Here is a 22,887-nt window from a genome sequence, read left to right as displayed (position 1 = left end):
TAGAATCCACTGCAACTCATAATTTAGCAGCAGTTTACACGTATTTTATATTTAACATTTGAGGTTTAAAATAACTGTTTAAAAATTAAATTGGGTTAAATTATCTTAAGCCATGTAAATTCCTCAGTATTGTTTACTCATATAAAATCTACTCTTATTTGAGTCATATTTGTGTAAAAATAAGGTGAAATCTAGGCATTGCATTGTAGAAAACATTATTTTACAAAATAAGCCTACATAACAATGTCTCTACATGTTAAGAGTTCTCTCTCCAGACTACTCAGCAGTTACAACAAGAGCCACCTGATAATTATACTTCCACTGTCAACTTTTAAAATATTTTTTGTCACTATTCATTGGGGTTATCAAGAGCGAGAAACTAACAATCAGAGTAATCAAAATAAGTCAAATAATTTTTCTTTTAAAAAATGGCATTAACAGTTTAAAAATAAACATAGTACTATGTTGGAGATAGAATAGATGTACTTTTCCTTATTCCTCTTCCTAAGTATCATCACAAACCCTGGATAACATACATAAAATAAATGTAAGGACACCCTGAAAGAGAGAGAAGAGGCAGCAGACTAAGAACCCGGAGACCCCAGGACCCTTATAACACGTGACGAGTTCTCTGGGTTTGCCTCTCTGTGTCATATCCGCCAAACAAGATAGTGGAGAGGCTGGGAACCCAGAAATACCAATGGATGCAGACCAGTAAACCTAAGAGAAGCCTACTCCCTCTAGCCACGTGACTTGAGAGGGGCAGTCTAGCAAGACAGAAACTGTTATATGATAATTGATATTCTTTAGCCCAATGCTACAGAAAAGTCATGGCTCCATACCCACTCATGCCTGCAAAGGCCCAGTAATAAGCTTGGGCATTTTTTCCCCTCAGATACTTATCATCTCTTACTCTAGTCTAACAAAACATTGTACCTTTTGACCAAAATCTCTCCATTCCCCCTATTCTCCAGTCTCTGTAAATACTACTTCTCTTCTGACAGTTCCATGATTTAGATTCTACATATAAATGGGAACATATAGTATTTGTCTTTCTGTGTCTGGCTGCCTTTACTTAGCATAATGACCCCCAGATTCTTCTATGACATAATGTCCTTCTTTTTTAAGGTTGAATACTATCCCATTATGTATAAATATACCATATTTTATTTATCCATTTATCGGTTGATGGACATTTAGGTTGATTCCATGTGTTGGCTATTGTGAGTGGAGTCGCAATTAACATGAAATTGCAGATATCTCTTCAATATACTTATTTCAAATTATTTGCATATATACTCAGAAATGGGATTGCTGGCTATACACAGAGTGGTGGTTCTATTTCAGTTTTTAGAGAAAGCTCTTCACAGTTTACAACATGGCTTGTATAAATTTACATTGCCACCAACAGCATACAGGTGTTTCCTTTTTTCTACATTTTTGCCAACACTTATCTTTCACCTTTTTGTTAATAGCCATTTGATAGATATGAGGTGACAGCCCATTGAGTTTCTAATTTTCCTAATGATTAGTGATGTTAAGCATTGCTTCATAGGTTCACATGTACATAAATGTTGGCCATTATTTTGTCTTCTTTTGAGAAATGTCTCAAAATGAGTCCTTTGCCCATTTTTAATGAGTTATTTGTTTTGTACTTTGAAGTTGTTTCAGTTCCTTATATATTTTGATTACTAACACCTTATCACATGTACGGCTTATAAATATTTCTCCCATGATATAGGTCGCCTCATCACTCTGTTCATTTCCTTTGCTGTGAGGAAGCTTTAGAGTTTGACATAATCCTGTTTGTTTATTTTTTGTTGTTGTTGCTGTTGTTGCCTGAGCTTGCGGAGGCAAATCCAAAAAGTCATTGCCCAGATCAAGTCTTATAATGTTTAGAGTTGTTTTTATATATGGTGTTAGATAAGAACCCAATTTCATTCTCCTGAACATGAAAATTCCATTTTCTTGTCATCCTGTTATTGGAGAGTGTTCTTTTCCCATTTGTATTCTTGGGGCCGTTGTAAAAATCAATTGATCTTAATCACACAGGTTCTTTTCTGGCCTCTCTATTTTGTTTCATTGGTCAGTGTGTCTATTTTTTTTATCAGTATTCTGCTGTTTTAATTCCTATACCTATGTATAGGAATTGCCTTGGTTATTTGTGTGTGTGTGTGTGTGTGTTTCTGTATTAATTTTAGAGCTTATCTCTAAAAAAGTAAAATTGAAATTTTGGTAAAAAATTTAATGAATCTATTAATCTTTTGGGGGTAATATAGATGTTTTAACAACATTAATTTTTCCAATCCCTGAACACGGAATTACCTTTCATACTTTTCTCTTAAAACCACACACACACACACAGACACAGAATAAAGGCAATCTTGAGCCAAAAGAGTGAAGCTGGAGATACCACACTACCTGACTTCAAACTGTATTTCAAAGCTAGGAATTAAAACAGTATAATACTAATAAAAACAGACACATCAACCAATAAAACAAAAGAGAGGCCAGAAGAGAATCTATGCCATTCTGAGTTATTTCCATATGTTTGTGTCTTCCTCAATCAAAATTGTATGATATATGATATAGAGGATGAAAAAAATGAAATCATATAGAGTACGTTCTCTGGAATCAGACTAAAAATCAACTCTAGAAAGATAAATCCCCAAATACTAAACATCCCCTTTCTAAAACTCTGAGTATCAGGGGCTTCAGGTTTCCAGTTCAACCTAGAAGTTGCTACCACATCCTGGCAACAAGGAAAAAGCCAAACGAACTGAAAAATCAACAACTCTCCTTATCTCCATTGGGGAAAACAACTGTCCCCCAAATTGGAAGGACAGACAGTCATATTCCAAGAATCACGGATTGTTGGAATAGAAATCACTGAGTAAAAACCTCTGCAGAAACCGGTGCTGAGGTGGGGAAGCCTGAAGTATCACTGATGACTTGCTGGAGGCTCAGTGTGGACAAGTCTGAGAGATAAGAACTCTAGGGGAGCATAGTTATCAGTGTCTCCACACTTCTGTAATTTTTACTTTCAGGACCTTGACCAGATTCTCATAGTGGATTTTGGAGAAAAATCCCCTATGCTGCTGGTAAGAGGAGGGGAAAACATTTAAAAATAACTAAGGCAACGGAGTGTGACGTCCGGCTTCAGAGCAGGAACCTTCATTGCTCAAGAGCCTAAAAAGATAATTAAATATCGGTGATGTTGAGAAAGTCAAGAAGATCTTTGTTCAGAAGTGTGTCCAGTGCCACATCATGGAAAAGGGACGCAAGCACAAGACTGGGCCTAATCTCCATGGTCTCTTCGGGCAGAAGACAGGTCAGGCTGTTGGATTCTCTTACACAGATGCCAATAAGAACAAAGGCATCACCTGGGGAGAGGATACACTGATGGTGTATTTGGAGACTCCCAAGAAGTACATCCTTGGAACAGAAATGATCTTTGCCTTCATTAAGAAGGTAGAAAGGGCAGACTTGATAGCTTGTCTCAAAAAAGCTACTACTGAGTTGGCCAATGCCTTATTTATTACAAAACAGAATGTCCCATGAGTTTTTTATGTCCACCATACTTGAAGAGATCTCATACACCAGAATTCAGATCATGAATGACTGACAGAATATTTTGTTGGGCAGTCCTGATTTAAAACAAAGACTGGCTTGTGGTTAAATGAATATGTTCTGTTTTTGAATATTAATAGTAATTCCAATTCAGTAAATGCTATCGCTATTCACCCCTTCTAAAGATATGTTAGACTCCATTAGTAATGTTCAACTTTTCACAAAGACGGTGAGTACCATCTTAAAACTTACTGGAGATTGGTTTTATATTTAGATTTATATAACTGATTATGTGAGTATATTTAAATACAGGGGAAATTTCTTCACTGTCTCAGAACCAAGCATGATTCACTTGTGTTTTGTGTTAATTTGCCTCTTAAAGGCAAGGGTTGAAGATAAATAAGGTAGCAATGTCTACTTTATATTTTTGGCCTTAACTATGCCAGTGTAATTAGATTTCCCTATATTTAAAATGGTTCCTTTTACTTATTGAAAGGCATTTTAGTGTGATTTATGTGCAATGTCAAAGATTATTTAACACTTCTTACATTTTATTGATCTGTAAGGTCACATGCTTTTAAAATAGTAGCAAGTTAAACTTCATTCTTGAATTCTTCACAATCTAAGTCAAACTAAGTTATAATTTAGGATTGCCTTTAAACAGCCATTCAGAAACATAAAACTGTAGAACTGCTGTGTATTTGTGATTGGAATGGTGCTTTTGCCAACTTAAGAGGATTAAAGTAGAGGAGATATACACAAGTTTTAAAATTATGTGTGATCATAAGACAAGATAATTAAAAAGAAAACCACAGATCATGAAAAGAAAAAATAGCTCAGGCACTATGTTCTTCTTAGCAAGGCCTGCCCTCAAGGGAAACTAGGTAACCTGAGCCTAACTTGCTGGTGTTTTATCAGAGCCTAACTCACCTTGGAGAAGGGAAATACCCCACTCCAACCCCCTCCAGCCATCCTGTTCTACCTAAGCAGGGATGACTGAGCAGCACATGTGAAGACACAGTTCACGGGCACAGGCCAGCTAAAAGACTGAGTCCTACTCACAAGCTGTAGAACACTCCCCTCCCCCACCTTAACATAACATTACTGAAGGCATGTTTGTAACAGCACCTTTTACTCAGTACATCATGCCTGACTATCAGGAAAACATTGCATTGGTTCTGTTTATGTGATGGATTACGTTTACTGATTTGCATTTGTTGAAACAGCCTTGATCCCAGGGATAAAGCCAACTTGATCGTGGTGGTTAAGCTTTTCGATGTGCTGCTGGATTCGGTTTGCTGGTATCTTACTGAGGATTTTCGCATCAATGTTCATCAGGGATATTGGCCTGAAATTTTCTTTTTTGTTGTGTTTCTGCCAGGTTTTGGTATCAGGATGATGCTGGCCTCATAAAATGAGTTAGGGAGGATTCCCTCTTTTTCTATTGTTTGGAATAGTTTCAGAAGGCATGGTACCAGGTCTTCTTTGTACCTCTGGTAGCATTCGGCTGTGAATCCGTCTGGTCCTGGACTTTTTTTGGCTGGTAGGCTATTAATTGCTGCCTCAATTTCAGAACTTGTTATTGGTCTATTCAAGGATTCGACTTCTTCCTGGTTTAGACTTGGGAAGGTGTATGTGTCCAGGAATTTATCCATCTCTTCTCGATTTTCTAGTTTATTTGCATGGAGGTGTTTATAGTATTCTCTGAGGGTAGCTTGTATTTCTGTGATCAGTGGTGATATTCTTTTTATCATTTTTTTGCGTCTATTTGATTCTTCTCTCTTTACTTCTTTATTAGTCTGACTAGAGGTCTATCCATTTTGTTGATCATGATTATCTCAATAAATGCAGAAAAGGCCTTTGACAAAATTCAACACCCTTCATGCTAAAAACTCTCAATAAACTAGGTATTGATGGAACATATCTCAAAATAATAAGAGCTATTTATGACAAACACACAACCAATATCATACTAAATGGGCAAAAACCTAGAAGCATTTCCTTTAAAACCCTGCACAAGACAAGGATGCCCTCTCTCACCACTCTTATTCAACACAGTATTGGAAGTTCTGACCAGGCAATCAGTCAAAAGAAATAAAGGGTATTCAAATTGGAATAGAATAAGTCAAATTATCTCTGTTTGCAGATGACATGATTGTATATTTAGAAAACCCCATCGTCTCAGCCCAAAATCTCCTTAAGCTGAGAAGCAACTTCAGCAAAGTCTCAGGATACAAAATAAATGTGAAAATATTACAAGCATTCCTATAAGCAATGATAGACAAACGGAGAGCCAAATCATGAGTTAACTCCCATTCATAATTGCTACAAAGAAAATAAAACAACTAGGAATACAACTTACAAGGGATGTGAAGGACCTCTTCAAGGAGAACAACAAACCACTGCTCTAGGGAATAAGAGAGGACACAAACAAATGGGAAAACATTCTGTGCTCATGGATAGAAAAAATCAATATCATGAAAATGGCCATAATGCCCAAAGTAATTTATAGATTCCATGCTACCCCTGTCCAGCTACCACTGACTTTCTTCACAGAATTGGAAAAAACTACTTTAAACTTCATAAGGAACCATAAAAGAGCCCACATAGCCAGGACAATCCTAAGGAAAAAGAACAAAGCTGGAGGCATCATGCTACCATACTTCAAACTATACTACAAGGCTACAGTAACCAAATCAGCATGGTACTGTACCAAAACAGATATATATATATATATATATATAAATATATATATATAATATATATATATTATATATATATTATATATATATAATATATATATATAATATATATATATAATATATATATTATTATATATATATATTATATATATATATATATATATATATACCAATGGAACAGAACAGAGGACTCAGAAATAATACCACACATCTACAACCATCTGATCTTTCACAAACCTGACAAAAATAAGCAATGGGGAAGGGATTCCCTATTTAATAAATGGTGCTGGGAAAACTGGCTAGCCATATGCAGAAAATTGAAACTGGACCCCTTCTTTACACTTTATACAAAAATTAACTCAAGATGGATTAAAGATTTAAATGAAGACCTAAAACCATAAAACCCCTAGAAGAAAACCTAGGCAATACCATTCAGGACATAGGCAGGAGCAAAGACTTCATGACTAAGACAAAAAATGCAATGGCAACAAAAGCCAAAATTGACAAATGAGATCTCGTTAAACTAAAGAGCTTCTGCACGGCAAAAGAGACTATCATCAGAGTGAACAGGCCACCTACAGAATGGGAGAAAATTTTTGCAATCTATCCATCTGACCAGGGACTAATATCCAGAATCTACAAAGAACTTAAACAAATTTACAAGAAAAAAAACAAACAACCCCATCAAAAAGTTGGCAAAGTATATGAACAGACAATTTTCAAAAAAAGACATTTATGCAGCAACAAACATATGAAAAAATGCTCATCATCACTGGTCATTAGAGAAATGCAAATCAAAACCACAATGAGATACCACCTCACGCCAGTTAGAATGGTGATCATTAAAGTCAGGAAACAGCACATGCTGGAGAGAATGTGGAGAATGCTTTTACAATGTTGATGGGAGAGTAAATTAGTTCAACCATTTTGGAGGACAGAGTGGCGATTCCTCAAGGCTCTAGAACCAGCAACCCCATTATTGAGTATATACACAAAGGGTTATAAACCATTCTGCTATAAAGACACATGCCCTAAACTATCGCAAGAACAAAAAACCAAACACCGCATATTCTCACTCATAGGTGGGAATTGAACAATGAGAACACATGGACACAGGAAGGGGAACATCACACTTCGGGGACTGTTGTGGGGTGGGGGGAGGGGGGAGGGATAGCATTGGGAGATATACCTAATGCTAGATGACGAGTTGGTGGGTGCAGTGCACCAGCATGGCACATGTATACATATGTAACTTACCTGCACCTTGCGCACATGTACCATAGAGCCTAAAGTATAATAATAATAATAATAATAAAAAGAAAAAAAAAAAGACACATGCCCACATATGTTTATTGCGGCACTGTTCACAATAGCAAAGACTTGGAACCAACCCACATGCCCATCAGTGATAGACTGGATAAAGAAAATGTGGCACATACACGTCATGGAATACTATGCAGCCATAAAAAAGGATGAGTTCATGTCCTTTGCAGGGACATGGATGAAGCTGGAAACCATCATTCTCAGCAAAGTAACACAAGAACAGAAAACCAAACACCACATGTTCTCACTCATAAGTGGGAGCTGAACAATGAGAACACATGGACACAGGGAAGGAGACAACACACACTGGAGCTTGTCAAGAGGTGGGGTGGGGCAGGGAAGGGATAGCATTAGCAGGAATACCTAATTTAGATGACAGGTTGATGGATGCAGCAAACCACCATGGCACGTGTATACCTATGTAACAAACCTGCACATTCTGCACATTTATCCCAGAACTTAAATTATAATAAAAATGATTTAAAAAAGAAAACATTGCAAAATCATAATACATGGAAAAAACACATCACAGTTTACAGAGATAGGGCAAGCATTACAACCAGGTGCAGATATGGCAGAGACATTGGATTTATTAGAACAGGCATTTGAAACAACTATGATTAATATACCACAAGCTTTAATAGATAAAATAGACCACATGCAAGAACAAATAAGCAATGTATGCAGAAAATGCAAATTCTAACAAAAGAGAAACAAATGCAATGTTATTTATCTAACACATAACAGTTTATTCAAAATAATAACAATGTATTAGATTGTATAGGATTGTGTATAAGCAAAATGAGTGACAGCAATAATAGAAGGAAGGAGAGGCAGGAATTAGGAGGATTTTGTTATTATAAGATACACCACCTGTGAATCAGTGTAGTGTTGTTTTGAAGGCAGACTTGGTTTAGTTGTAAACATATTTTACAAGGTCTAGCGCTACCACTAATAAAAGTAAAACAATATATAACTGTTGTGCTAATAAGGAGAGAGAATAGAATTATGTTAAGTGTTAAAACTACAAAAGCTGTAAAACATGGAAGACTAAAATAAGAATAAAGAACAAGGGCAATAAATTCAGAAGGATAAGAAACATTGTGGGTATTCATCCAACTGTATCAAAAACTATTTTTAACATCAGTGGTCTTAAATGTGCTTATTAAAAGATAAAGATTGTCAAAATGGATGAAGAAATAAGACCAAATGATACGTTATCTGCAAGAAATCCACTTTCAATGTTAAAGGCATATATGGATTAAAAGTCAATGAATGGAGAAAGATGTGCCATGCTAACACTAACCTAAAGAAAGCAATAATAGTTTTTATTGATTCCAGATGGAGCAGACTTCAACAAGGAAAGGTTTAGGGAAAAAGAGGGACATTAGACAACGGTAAATAAATTATCCGAAAAAGACGTAACAATCCTTAGCATGTATACACCTGATAAAAAAGCATACAAATATGTAAGGCTAAACTGACAGAACTTCAAGGAGAAATGGAAGAATCCACTATTTTAGCTGATATACAAGGCTTATTCAAAATTTGAAATTCAATTAAGGTATTACATCAAATCAACAGGTTAAAGAAGAAAAATCACATGTCTGTATCAATAGATCCAGAAAACTCATCTGACCCCCATGTGTGATAAAAACTCTCAGTAAACTAGGAATAGATGGGGGACATTCTCAACTTGATAAAAATTACCTACCAAACCAACAGCTGATATCATACTTAACGGTGGGAAATCCAAAGGTTTTCTACTAAAATTATAAAAAAGGGAAAGATATTCTCGGTCACATGTCAGGTAAGTTAATATAAAGCTAATTAAATACATAAAAATTCTATAAGAGGAAAACTATCAAACTCTGATAAATCAAAGAAGTACTAAATAAATGGAATATATTTCATATTCATGGACAGAGAGACTCAATATTGTCTGGATGTCAGTTCTTCCAAACTTGAACTACAGATTTAATAAAATGCCAATCAAAATTCCAGCAAGTAATTTTGGATATTAACAAATTGATTCTAAAATATATATAGAGAGGCAACAGATGCAGAATAGCCAACACACTATTGAAAAACAAGATCAAAGTTGAAGGATTAACACTATAAAACTTCAAGACATACTCTAAAGCTACAGTCATCAAGACAGCATGATGTTGGGAAAGGAATAGACAAATAGATCAATGGAACAGAAGAGAAAGCCTAGAAATAGGCCCACATAAATACAGTCAACTAATCTTTGACTAAGGAGCAAAAAAATACAATGGAGTAAATATAGCCTGTTCAACAAATGATGCTGGAAAAAATGGACATCCACATGCAATGCAAAAAAAAAAAAAGAAAGAACTTAGACAGAAATATTACACCCTTCACAAAAATTAATTCCAAGTGGAACACAGCTCCAATTATAAAAGACAATAATTTAAAAACTCCTAGAAGATAACATAGTACAAAGTCTAGATGACTTTCGCTTTTGCAATGACTTTTTAGATTCTATGCCAAAGGCATGATCCACAAAAGAAACGATTGATAAACTGGACCTCATTAAAATTAAAATTTTCTGCTCTATGAAAGACATTCTCAAGAGAGCAAAAAGACAAACTGCAGATTGGACAAAAATATTTGCAGACAACATAGCAGACAAGAGATGCTAATGAAAATATGCAAAGAACTGTTAAAACTCAATGATATCAGAACAAAAATTACAATTAAAAATGGGCCAGAAACCTTAATAGATACCTTACCAAAGAATATATACAGATGAAAATAAGTGTATGAAAATATGCGCCACATTGTATATCATCAGATAAATACAAATTAAAACAACAATAATATACCACTACACACCTATTAGAATGATCCAAATCCAGAACATGGACAACAACAGATACTGGTGAGATTGTGGAGCAAAAGCAACTTTCATTTATTGGTGATGGAGAAGGAAAGTTCTACAATTACTTTGGAAGACAGTTTGGCAGTTTTAAAACTAAACACTCTTTTACCATATGATCTAGCAATCACACTCCATGATATTACCCAAAGAAGTTGAAAACTTATGTCCACTCAAAACCTGAATATAGATGTTTAGAACCGTTTTGTTTATAATTTCTAAAACATGGAAGTAACAAAGAAGTCTGTCTGTAGGTGAATGGATAAATAAACTGTTGTACATCCAGAAAATTGTATATTATTCAGTACTAAAAAGAAATGAGTTATTAAGTCATGAAAAGACATGGAAGAAACTTAAAGTCATAACACTAAGTAAAATAAGCCAATATGAAAAGGGTAACTATTGTATGATCCAACTATATGACATTTTGAAAAAGGAAAAACTACGGAGACAAGTTTTAAAAATGAGTGGTTTCTTGGGGTCGGGGGAAGATAGGGGTAAATAAGAAGAGCCCAAAAATGTTTAGGGTAGTGAAACGACTATGATACTATAATGGCAGATAACTGCCACTATATGTATCAAAACCCATAACATATGCAACACCAAGAGTCAACTCTAATGTAAACTATGGACTCTGGGTGGTAATGATGTGTCACTGTAAGTTCATCAGCTATAACTTCATCCGCCGCACTGGTGGGGGATGTTGACTACAGAGGGGGCTGTGATTGTGTAGGGACAGGTGGTATACAGGAAATTTTTGTACCTTACACTCAACTTTGCTGTGAACTTAAAACTGCTCTGAAAAACTAAAGTCTATTTAAAAAAGGAAAGGAAAAAAAATCCATTTGTCAAAGAGAAAGACTTAAGGGAAATAAAAACATATTGAACCGATGAAAATAGAAACACAAGATGTCATAATTTTGGGGATGCAGCAAATGCAGTGCTAACAAGGAAATTATAGAACTAAATCCTATATTAGAAAGGACATTTCAAATCAGAAATCTAAAATATTATCTCAAAAAATTAAAAATGAGAGCAAAATAACAGCCAAAGCAACTAAAAAATAGGCAAATATTAAAAGAGCAGAATTCATTGAATGGATTACAGACCACAATATAAAAATCAGTAAAAATTAATGTCGTTCTTTGAAAAGCCTCTAGCACAATTAACAGAAAAATAGAGACAAGGCACCAAAAAATAATAATCTGACAATATTGTCAGAACATGGGCAAGAAACAGGAAGAGAAATCTCCTCAACAAAGAGGATATAACATACATGGCATATAACAAAGGGGATATAATATACATATAAAAAGTTGTTCATCATTATCAGACTTGAAGGATATGTAAATGAAGACTATGATGAGCAGAACCAAAATTTTAAGTGACAATACCCCAACCTTGCAGGGATGTAGAGAAACTGGATCTTTTATACATTATTGGTAGGATATAAAATGTTATCTATATTCTGTAGCCACTATAGAATATAATTTGGCATTTTATTTAAAACTAAACAAACATTTTCTATTCTATGGTGCAATTTGCACTTCTAGGCATTTATCCCAGATAGATAAAAGCTTATGTCCACACAAGAACATCTATACTATGATTGTTTTGCTCCTGTGATGGTATGTTAGCTTACTGTTCACAAGTCATGGTTATAGAGGTTATACAATAGTTAGCAAATGTCCTGCTTCCAGTTCTTACACAATTTTTATGTCAGCAGAGGTAATGTTCAGGTGATACACACAAGTATGGCTAAACAATTCTGTAGGACTGGCCAACATTCTGATTGTCTAGCATTATTGTTGTTTAAACAGTCATCATATTTTATTGGGTATTTTCAGTATCACCTATGGAGGTATTATTTTCTTTTATTTTATAAAGGGAGATGCTGACTTTAAAGAATTTCAACAACTCACCAAATGTCATAGTCTCATTATTTTTAAGACTACTTTTTTTTCTATTCCATAATTACTTCCTATCAATTTGAGAATTACACTCAACCAAATATCTATTCTTACACTAGCTCTTAATGAATTACATATGAGAGAAAGCTTTAAAGCACAAAAATTACAAGAATGAACAATACTTAGTAGCTGACAGGTAAATTTCTAGTATACTTGTCAGTATAATTAATTGCATGTGTAATACATGCTACACTAAATTAATATCTAAATACCATAGTTAGTAGCCATTAGATTGCATTTATCACTCTTGTTCCTTTGCAAAGGGTTTGTTATCTCATTAAAAAGTGTTGGGGTAAGTAACTGAATACTATACTGCTGTCAGCAACTGGTGGTTGAGGTTCCCCATCAGAATAAATGCCAGAATAATATAGAACTGACAATATTAACATCTTTCACCAGTATTAAAATTTGTGCTGTGCTTTGAAAGATTAAGAAATATACCAAGAGCTAAAGGTAAAAAAATTTTGACAAGAGTAATGCATTCTTTGATATTATCAAAATAAGTGGTTGCCACAAAGTAAATGATTGATCAGTGGTAGCTGAGGTGGGAGAAGAGGAGCAGTAGCGAGAGGTGGAGAAACGGCCGGTGCAGAGATGGGTCTATATTTAGGGAAGAGGCTGTGTTAGAAATGTAAGTTAAAAACTTATGAGGCATGTAAAATAAAGGGAGTGGAAGAAGTTAGTAAGGCATTTGTCTAAACTGATGGGAGACAAAGTGAGGCAACCCCCTGGAAACATCAATGCTACAGAGTCATGCAGTGGCAAAGGAGCCCGCTGTAGGAACGACACAGTTCCCACATTACACAACCTGTGAACTAGGAAGAGGCAGAAAAGATGAGTCCAAAGACAAGTAAGAGACAAGAATGGGATATCTCGAGAGATACTCAGACAAAAAGCTAAGGAAAACAGTTGAGAGAAAAGCAGAAGATACATAACGCTACAAGGAGTCACCTTGTGAAAAGAAGGAGAGTGTCTAATCTAAATATAGAGCAGTGTTACAGGAGACTGCCAAGAATATCATCAAGGGACATTCCTGGGAAGGCTCTGAATGTCAGGCTAAGGCTTCTTATCCCTGAATTTAAGTAAAGGGGTATAATAGAAATATGGTAATTTTAATTCATAGTTGAAAAATTATATTGAGCTTTCATGTCCATAGATACAATTTTTTCACTTGTTATTTATCCTTTTCTCCATACTGGGATAATGCATTTATAATTTATTCTAATGCAAACATTGTTATTGTCAATTTTATATTATAGTAATGAAAATAATGCAGATTTTGAATATGTGAAAAAATATATAAATAAAATGTAAATATATAAATTTATGTAAATATAGTCAGATTTTTACAAAGTATTTTTAATTATTATTTAGAATGAAACCACCAAAGGACTGCTTTAGTTCCCAGGATGTTATTTTAGTGTGACAAAAACGCAGTTCATAAGGAATTAAAACTAAGAAACGCAATTAGTTTTGTGTAATTTATTTTAAGTGCTGCCTTTAAGTGAAAATTTGCTAATAAAATCTTAAAGTAAGTTTATTCTTCTGGCCATGAGGGATATTTCAAGATGAGCAGAGAATGTGTGTTTTTGGTCTTGTGATTCCCCCAAAGTTTCCCCTCTTTGTTCCTTAATGACATTAATGTAGTTAGAGGTGTTATGTGATGAATTTCTTGGGTTTACCTTTGCTTCAATCTGTTTAGTATCTGGATTCTGAAACAAAAATTTGATTTTGCTCTTGCCATCATCTGAAGAACCTTTAAGATGAGAGAATTTATACCTCCAAAGGACAGCCTAAAGGGGGGAAAAAAAAAACAATGTAAGTCAGTAGAATTAATATCGGCTTTCAAATCAAGAAATAGTTCTTTTTTAAATGGTAGAAGTTAATCATACAAAGTTAGTACTATGTCCCAATATTTTAAAATGAAATTTAAAAATATGTATCAAATGTTAACATTTGTGATTATTGTGATTATTAATATTTGTGATTATTATTATTATTTCATATCCATGAAATAATTATTGCAAAAATGCATAAAAATAAATTGCTTTTGGTATCTTGACTTATGTGTACAGTCAATAAGAACTGTATGTTTCATTGAGTCCTTTTCAATAGAAGTGACAAAGTGATTGTGAATTGATCATTCTGGAGCTTTATCTTGAAGCTCAACTAATAACCTTCGCTTTATTAAGATGACATATTAGCTTGAATAAACACTTATGACAAAAACTGACATGATGCTTTCATAAGATGCAGAATAAGCATTTTATAGAGCCATCTGCATCAGTCTGTAATATCTTGGAAAGTAGAGCCTCTTTTAGAAACATATTCTACAAATGTAATTCTCTGAAGCAGAAAGAAACAGAAATCTGTTGCCTTTCCAAATAACAAAAATGGAGATATAAAAGGTTAAATTGGCAATAAGTGGGAATTGTCTATAACAAGTTTTTGTCTATTGTATATCATAAATCATATTTCCTGGGAGTAGGTGCAGCAGTTTACTCTTTGGTATGTCCTGAAACTAAAAACATACATGTCCAAAGCAAAATACCAAAGATATAAATCATTAAAGAAGAAAATTGTGTATGTGTGTTCAAACATGATCACACACCATGTAGTTTGTTTTACCTTATCTTAGCATACCTTTATCTCATTAAATATGTGATAGAAAATACTTTTAACAAATTATTGTTTCAAATATTTTTTAAATGATTTCTTGTGGTTTCTAAATAGATCAACAAAACATAGCCGATATAGTCAAATATTTTCTGAGTGCAGTCCTATTTAAGCTATTGTCGCTGATAAAATAGTAAAGAAACAAAGAACAGAGTATATGTCTCACATCTTTTTCAGAATAAAATGTGATAGATAAAAGCATATATGGGCATACCTCAGGGTATATACAGGCATACCTCAGGGCTTTTGTGGATTTTGTTCCAGACCACCATGAAACAGCAGGTATTGCAATGAAGTGAGTCACAGAAATTGTTTGGTTTCCCAATGCATATAAAAGTGATGTTTGTTACTATACTGTAGTCTATTAAGTGTACAATGACATTAAGCCTAACAAACAATGTATATACCTTAATTAAAATATACTTTATTACTAAAAAATGCTAGGGGTCATTCAAGTCTTCAGTGAGCCGTAGTCCTTTTGTTGGTGGAGGGTGCTGCCTTGATGCTGACAGCTGCTGGCTCATCAGGATGGTGATTGCTGGTGGTTGGGGTGGCTGTGACAATTTCTTAAAATAAGACAGCAATGAAGTCTGCTGCATCGATTGACTCTTTCATGAAAGATTTTTCTGTAGCCTGAAATATAGCTGAATAGCATTTTACCCACAGAATTTCTGAACTGGAGTCAATTCACTCAAATCCTGCTGCTGTTTATCAACTAAGTTAAGGTAATATTCTAAATACTTTGTTATCATTTCAACAATATTCACAGCATTTTCATAAGAAGTAGATTCCATCTGAAGAAACCACTTTCTTTGCTCTTCCATAAGAAGAAACCCCTCACTCACCAAAGTTTTATCATGAGATTGCAATAATTCAGTTGCATCTTCAAGGCTCCACTTATAATTTTAGTTTTCTTGTTATTTCCACAGCATTTGCATTTACTTCCTTCACTGAAGTTCTGAACATCTCCAAGTCTCCTAAGAGGGTTAGAATTGATTCAACTTCTTCCAAATCCCTATTTATATTGATATTTTGACCTCCTCCCATGAATCATAGATATTGTAATGGCATCTAAAATTATGAATCCTTTCTAGAAAGTTTTTAATTGACTGCCAAGATCCATCAGAGGAATCACTTTATCTATGGTATCTATAGCCTTACAAAGTGCATTTCTTAAATAATAAGACTTGAAAGTCGAAAATACTCCTTGATTCATGGACTGCAGAATGGATATTGTGTTAGCAGACAAGATGACATTAGCCTCCTTGCACATCTCCATCAGAGTTCTTGGATAATTTGGTACATTTTTAGTGAGCCGTATTATTTTGAAAGGAATTGTTTTTTCGAAGCAGTAGGTGTCAATAGTGGGCTTAACATATTCAGTAAACCATGCTGTAAACAGATGTTCTTCAAGATGTAATGTTCCATTTAGAGTACAGGTAGAGTAGATTTAGCATAATTCTTAAGGGTCCTAGGATGTTTGGAATGGTAAATGAGAATTGGCTATACTTTAGTCACCAGCTGCATTGGTCCCAACAAGAGAGGCAGCCTGTCCTTTGAAGTTTTGAAGCCAGACATTGACTTCTCCTCTCTACCTATGAAAGTTTTAGATGGCATCTTCTTCCAAAATAAGGCTGTTTTATCTACACTAAAAATCTGTTGTTTAGTGTAGCCAGCTTTATCAATGATCTTAGCTAGATCTTCTGGATAACTTGCTGTAGCTTCTCCATCAGCAGTTGCTGCTTCACGTTGTACTTTTATGGTGTAGAGATGGCTTCTCTCCTTAAACCTCATGAACCAACTTATGCTAGCTTCAACCTTTTCTTCTTCAGCTTCTTCATTTTTATCAGCTTTCATAGATCTGAAAAGAGAGCCTTCCCCTGGATTAGGTTTTGGCTTAAGGGAATGTTGTGGCTGGTTTGATCTATCCATACCATGAAAACTTTCTCCATATCAGCAAAAAGGCAGTTTCACTTTCTTATCATGTATGTGTTCCCTGGAGTAGCACTATTACATTTCTTCAAGAACTTTTCCTTTGCATTCACAGCTTGCTTAACTGTTTGTCACAGGACGCCCAGCTTTTAGCCTATCTCTGTTTTCAACATGCCTTTCTCACCAAATGTAATCATTTCTAGATTTTGATTTAAAGTGAGAGGCATGTGAGTCTTTCATTTGAATGCTTAGAAAGGCCATTGCAGGATTATTAATTAGCTTGATTTTCAAATTATTGTGTCTGTGGGAATAGGGAGGCCCACGTACAGGGAGAGAGGTGGGGAACAGTTGGTCAGTGGAGCAGTCAGAACACACATTTTTTTGGTTAAAATTGTTCACCATCTTATATGGGCACAGTTCATGGTGCTCCAAAATAATTACAATAATAACATGAAATATTACTAATTGCAGGTCACCATAACAAATGTAATTTAAAAAGCTTTGAAACATTTTAAGCATTACCAAAATGTGACACAGAGATACAAAGTAAGCACACACTGTTGGAAAAACAGCTGATAGAGTGGCTCAATGGAGGGTTGACACAAACCTGCAATTTGTAAAAGACACAGTATATGTGAAGGACGATAAAGCAAAGTATGATAAAATGAGGTATGCCTATAAATTAGCACTTATATCAATACATTCACACTGTCATATGAAGGGCAAGTTATAAACATATTATGAATGCAAATTTTAACATATCACCAGTGATCCTTAAAACCCAGATTTCTTAAGGTCCTAGCCTCTTTAAGCAGAGTTTCTAATGAGAAAGTTCTACTCCCTCACCCAGAAAAATATAAAATAATTCCTGGTAAAATGCCTGTTCTCCAAGATTATCTCACACTGGCACTGAGAAAATGAGATTGGTAAACGTTCCAAGAAATACATTTAAGGGTAAATGGAGTGAGAAAATGTTTATCTCCAACCAACAATTCCACAGTAAATATTCATATGCATAACTTTTCTTAGTGGTAATATTTTCAGCTTAGATGTTACAGGTTTATAATTAGGAGACATTACCCATGGTCTCCATTTGGACATACGTATTTTAATGGTGGGAGGTAACAATGCCAGACAAAAAAATTGCAACTTTCACCTTCAACTCAATAAAGTGTGTGTGTGTGCGTGTTTTTTTTTTCTATCTTGGTACATGGGGAATAAATGTACCTTACATTTAAAAAAAATTGTGTCTTACACAGCTTGGGCAACATGATGAAACCCTGCCTACAAAAAAGACAAAAAGTCAGCTGGGCTTGGTGGCATGAGCCTGTAGGCCCAGCTACCTGGGAGATTGAGATGGGAGAAGCACCTGAGCCCAGTGGTTGACACTACAGTGAGCCATGATCATGCCACTGCACTATAGAGTGAGCCCTGTCAGAAAGAAAGAGAAAAAGAGAGGAAGGAAAGAAGGAAGGAGGGAAGGAAGGAAGGAGGGAAGGAAGGAAGGAGGGAAGGAAGGAAGGAGGGAAGGAAGGAAGGAGGGAAGGAAGGAAGAAAGAGTGAAAATTTTTGTGTTTGAACAATTAAAATATTGGCATTTTTCTTCAACCGATTAATACTAAAACAAGATCAAAATTTAAGAATTAAAGTAACAACAGAGGTAAAAGGAAAATTCGACATGGAGATTATATAAAATAATAGAATGTTACATTAATTGTATAACTAATACATAAGATAAGCATATGATAAGGTAGAATACTAGTCCCCAGTTTACTATATATGTGTTCTTAAATATTAATTTTTATATGCCAATTTTTTAAAAGTAAAACACACATGCACACAAAACACTTGTAGTACTTAGGCTAGATTTCTGAGGCACACTTAGTTTGACAAATGTGGAGGAATATGAGTAGCATGCTCAAGAAAATGTTTAAGTCCATGGTCTGAACAATTCTACTAGTTTAGTGCATCATTTCAGAATGATGCAACAAGGAATTACTGCAGCATAATCCTTCATGATTGAAGTCAATATTTTCTGCTACCCCCTTTCAGGAGATACTTTTTCAATTTATATAGGCCTACAGTGCATTATAATACTTTTCCAGATTTGTAGCTCCAAGAATACCTGAGGGGGTGTTAATCTGGAGCTAATAGTTTTCTAATGAAATTCATTTCTTACTAGATCAGAATTCCTTCCAGAAGTCTATAAGGTTTTTTGACTATACCCCATCATCCAATATCACAATAGCATATTAAGACAGCATACAATCTGCAGAAGAGCAAAAGCACTAAAAAAAAGTATACTTGCATTTATTGTTTGACTACATAATGACATTGAACCCATCCTACAAGTCTAAAGATGTTTTGCAGGGAAATTAAAAAGTATATGTGTATATATATAATATATATTATATATATTTACAATATAATATATTATATATTACATATATTTACAATATAATATATTATATATTACATATATTTACAATATAATATATTATATATTACATATATTTACAATATGATATATTATATATTACATATATTTACAATATAATATATTATATATTACATATATTTACAATATAATATATTATATATTTACAATATAATATATATTAAATATTTACAATATAATATATATTATATATTTACAATATATTATATATTTACAATATAATATATTATATATTTACAATATAATATATATTATATATTTACAATATTATATATTATATATTTACAATATAATATATATTATATATTTACAATATAATATATATTATATTTACAATATAATATATTATACATTATATTTACAATATAATATATTATATATTATATATTTACAATATAATATATATTATATGTATTTACCATACATATATGTAAATATATATTATACATATATATGACTTACAAAAATATTAAGACAATCAGAAAGTTCATATCCACTCCACACCCAGTTTGTCCAGTTAATGGTATCTCACATTAGTATGGTGTCTTGTCACAGTTAATAAACTAATATTAGCAGATTATTAAGTAAGGTCTATCATTTACTTAGATATCTTTAGTTTTAACCTAATGTCTTTTTCTGTTATGGTTCCATGTTACATTTATTCATTATGACTTCTTAGGCTCCACTTGGCTGTGACAGGTTCTCAGTTCCTCATCAGACTGTACTTGACAATTTGAGGAGTCCTGTCAGGTATTTTGTAGACTAGCCCCTATTGTAATGTTTTGAATGTTTTTCTCATGAATAGATGGGCCGAAGATTTTCTTTAAACCAAAAAGGACTCACAGATTTTTGTTAATGGTGCGAGTGGATATCCCTGAGAGGCTTTCATTTAAGGCATGTGATTTGAGTGTGATGTGTTGGTTGTGTTCGTTCAGCTGGGGGAGGTGGTCTTAACACAATTTGATAGTTTATTTCTACATAGATCTATGTGAAGAAAACTAAACTCCATATCTTGATTACTTTATTACTAAAACATTTGTATAAGAACAGTCAAAATTAAGTAGAATATACTCCCGTATTTTTACATTATCTATAATTCCTTCTTTTCTAATTTCAAATGATTATTTAACATTAACAATTATAAAAATAAAAAGAACATTTACATTTTCTTTTGGTGTGGTAAAATATACATAATATGAAATTTAGCATCGTAATGATTTTTACTCGTATGATTCAAGAATGTTAAATATATTCACAATGTTGTGCAATCATTACCACTAGCCATTTACAAAATATTTTTATCATCCTAAACAGGAACTCTGTACCCATTAATCATATGTCTTCACTTACCTTTCCCCACTGCCCCAGGTACCCTTTATTCTACTTCCTGCCTCTATGACTTTGCCTATTCTAGGTATTTCATTTATGGGGAATCATAAAACATCTCTCCTTTTGTGTGTGGCTTATTTCACTTAACATAAGGTTTTCGAGGCCCATCCATGGCTAAATAATATTCCATTGTCTGAAAATCCTAATTTTGTTTATCCATTCATTTATTGACGGACACTTGAGTTGCATTCACCATTTGTCAACTGTGAGTCATACTGCTATGAACATTGGTGTACAAATATCTGTTTAAGTCCCTGCTTTCAATTCTTTGGTGTATATACTGAGAAGTTGCATTATTAAATCATATGGTAACCTATGTTCAACTTTTTGTGGAATCACCAAATGTTTTTCAGAGGCTACATCATTTTATAATTATACCAGCAATGTGAAAGAAAGGGTTACTAGTTCTCCACATCCTTATCAATAACTTTGTTTGTTTTCTTTCTGATTTTTGCCATGCCAATGAATGTAAAGTGGTAACTCCTGTGGTTCTGACTTGCATTTCACTAATGGCTAGTGATGTTGGTCATCTTTTTGGGTGCTTGTTGGCCATTTGTATATATGCTTTGTTGCAATATCTACTCATGTTCCATTTCGAATTGGGTTGCTTGTTTTGTTGTTACTGAGTTGTATAAGCATTTTATACATTTTGGATACTAACCCATTATCACATATATGATTTGCAAATACATTCTTCCATTCTGTGGGTGACCTTTGCACTCTGTTGTAGTACCCTTTGATGTACAAAAGTTATTCACTTTAATGTTGTCCAATTGATCTATCTTTTATTTTGTTGCCTGAGCTTTCGGTGTCATAGCAAAGAAATTATTGCCAAATTTAAAGTAATGAACCTTTTCCCCTATGCTTTCTTCTGTAAGTTTTATCATTTTAACTCTTACAGTTAGGTCTTTGACTAATTTTGAGTTAATTTTTGAGTATAGTATAAGGCAAGGGTCTAACTTTATCCTTTTGCAGGTGAGTATTTTGTTTTACTAACAAACACCATTAGTTGAAAACACTGCTCTTTCCTCATTGGATGGTCTTGGCACCCTTGTTGAAATCATTTTACCGTACATGCGAGGTTCATTCTGTGATATCTATTCTATTCCATGTTTTTATGTCAGTCTCTATGACAGGACAACACTATTTTAATTACTATAGCTTCGTAATAAGTTTTGTAATCAGAAGTTAAAGACCTACAACTTTTCTTCTTTTTCAAGATTGTTTTGGGTATTCGGAGAGCCTTAAAATTTTATGTTAGTTATAAGATGGACTTTTCTATTTCTTCGAAAAATATCAGTGACATTTTGATGAGGACTGCATTGTATCATATTGTCATCTCAATAATAATATGTCTTTCAATTCATAAACACAGGATGTTGTTTCATTTATATTTCTTTCATCAATGTTCTGTATATTTTAGTATACAAAACTTTCACCTACTTGGTTAAGTATATCCCCAATTATTTTATTCTCTTTGTTATTGTAAATAAAATCGTCTTCTCAAATGCTTTTCCAGATTATTCATTGTTAGTGTGTGTGTTGATTTTGTATACTGTGACTTTGCTATTACTGTGTATTAGCCAAAACAGGTTTTGTGTGGTTATTTAGTTTGGATATTTGTCCCCGCTTAAATCTCATGTTGAAATCTAATCCCCAGTGTTTGTAAGGGGGCCTTATGGGAGGTGTGTGGATCACAGGATCTGAATGATCTGCACCCATGAATGGCTTGGGCCATCCCCTTGGCAATAAGTGAGCTCTCACTCTGGGTTCATAGGAAATCCTGTCATTTAAAAATGTATGTCGCCTCCTCTCTCTCTCTCTGCTCCTATTTTTGCCATGTGACAAGCTTGCTTCCACTTCATCCTCCACCATGACTGAAAACTCCCTGAGACTTCCCCAGAAGCCATCAGGTGCCAGCACCATGCTTCCTGTATAGCCTGAAGAACAGTAAGCCAATTAAAC

The 22,887-nt window shown here is 34.0% G+C and overlaps 2 protein-coding genes across 2 annotated transcripts in view; one reads left to right on the top strand and one right to left on the bottom strand.

The window, feature by feature from the left end:
• The window catches only part of SNTG1 (syntrophin gamma 1), an 875,063-nt gene that overhangs the window by 21,371 nt on the left and 830,805 nt on the right, over nt 1-22,887 (bottom strand). Inside the window, exon 18 of the mRNA XM_063726650.1 lies at nt 14,150-14,260. Within this exon, the coding sequence (XP_063582720.1) occupies nt 14,150-14,260 (111 nt within the window). The remainder of the gene's footprint in view (nt 1-14,149; nt 14,261-22,887) is intronic.
• Nucleotides 3,208-3,561, top strand: LOC112134675 (cytochrome c-like; the record flags this gene model as incomplete). Its single annotated transcript, XM_024251338.3, has 1 exon — nt 3,208-3,561. A coding segment is annotated over one exon (354 nt), but the record flags the coding sequence as incomplete, so codon positions are not given.

This window comes from Pongo abelii, chromosome 7 (genome assembly GCF_028885655.2).
Source record: "Pongo abelii isolate AG06213 chromosome 7, NHGRI_mPonAbe1-v2.0_pri, whole genome shotgun sequence".
NCBI classification, from domain to species: Eukaryota; Metazoa; Chordata; class Mammalia; order Primates; family Hominidae; genus Pongo; species Pongo abelii.
This window is presented reverse-complemented; position numbering and strand designations above follow the sequence as displayed.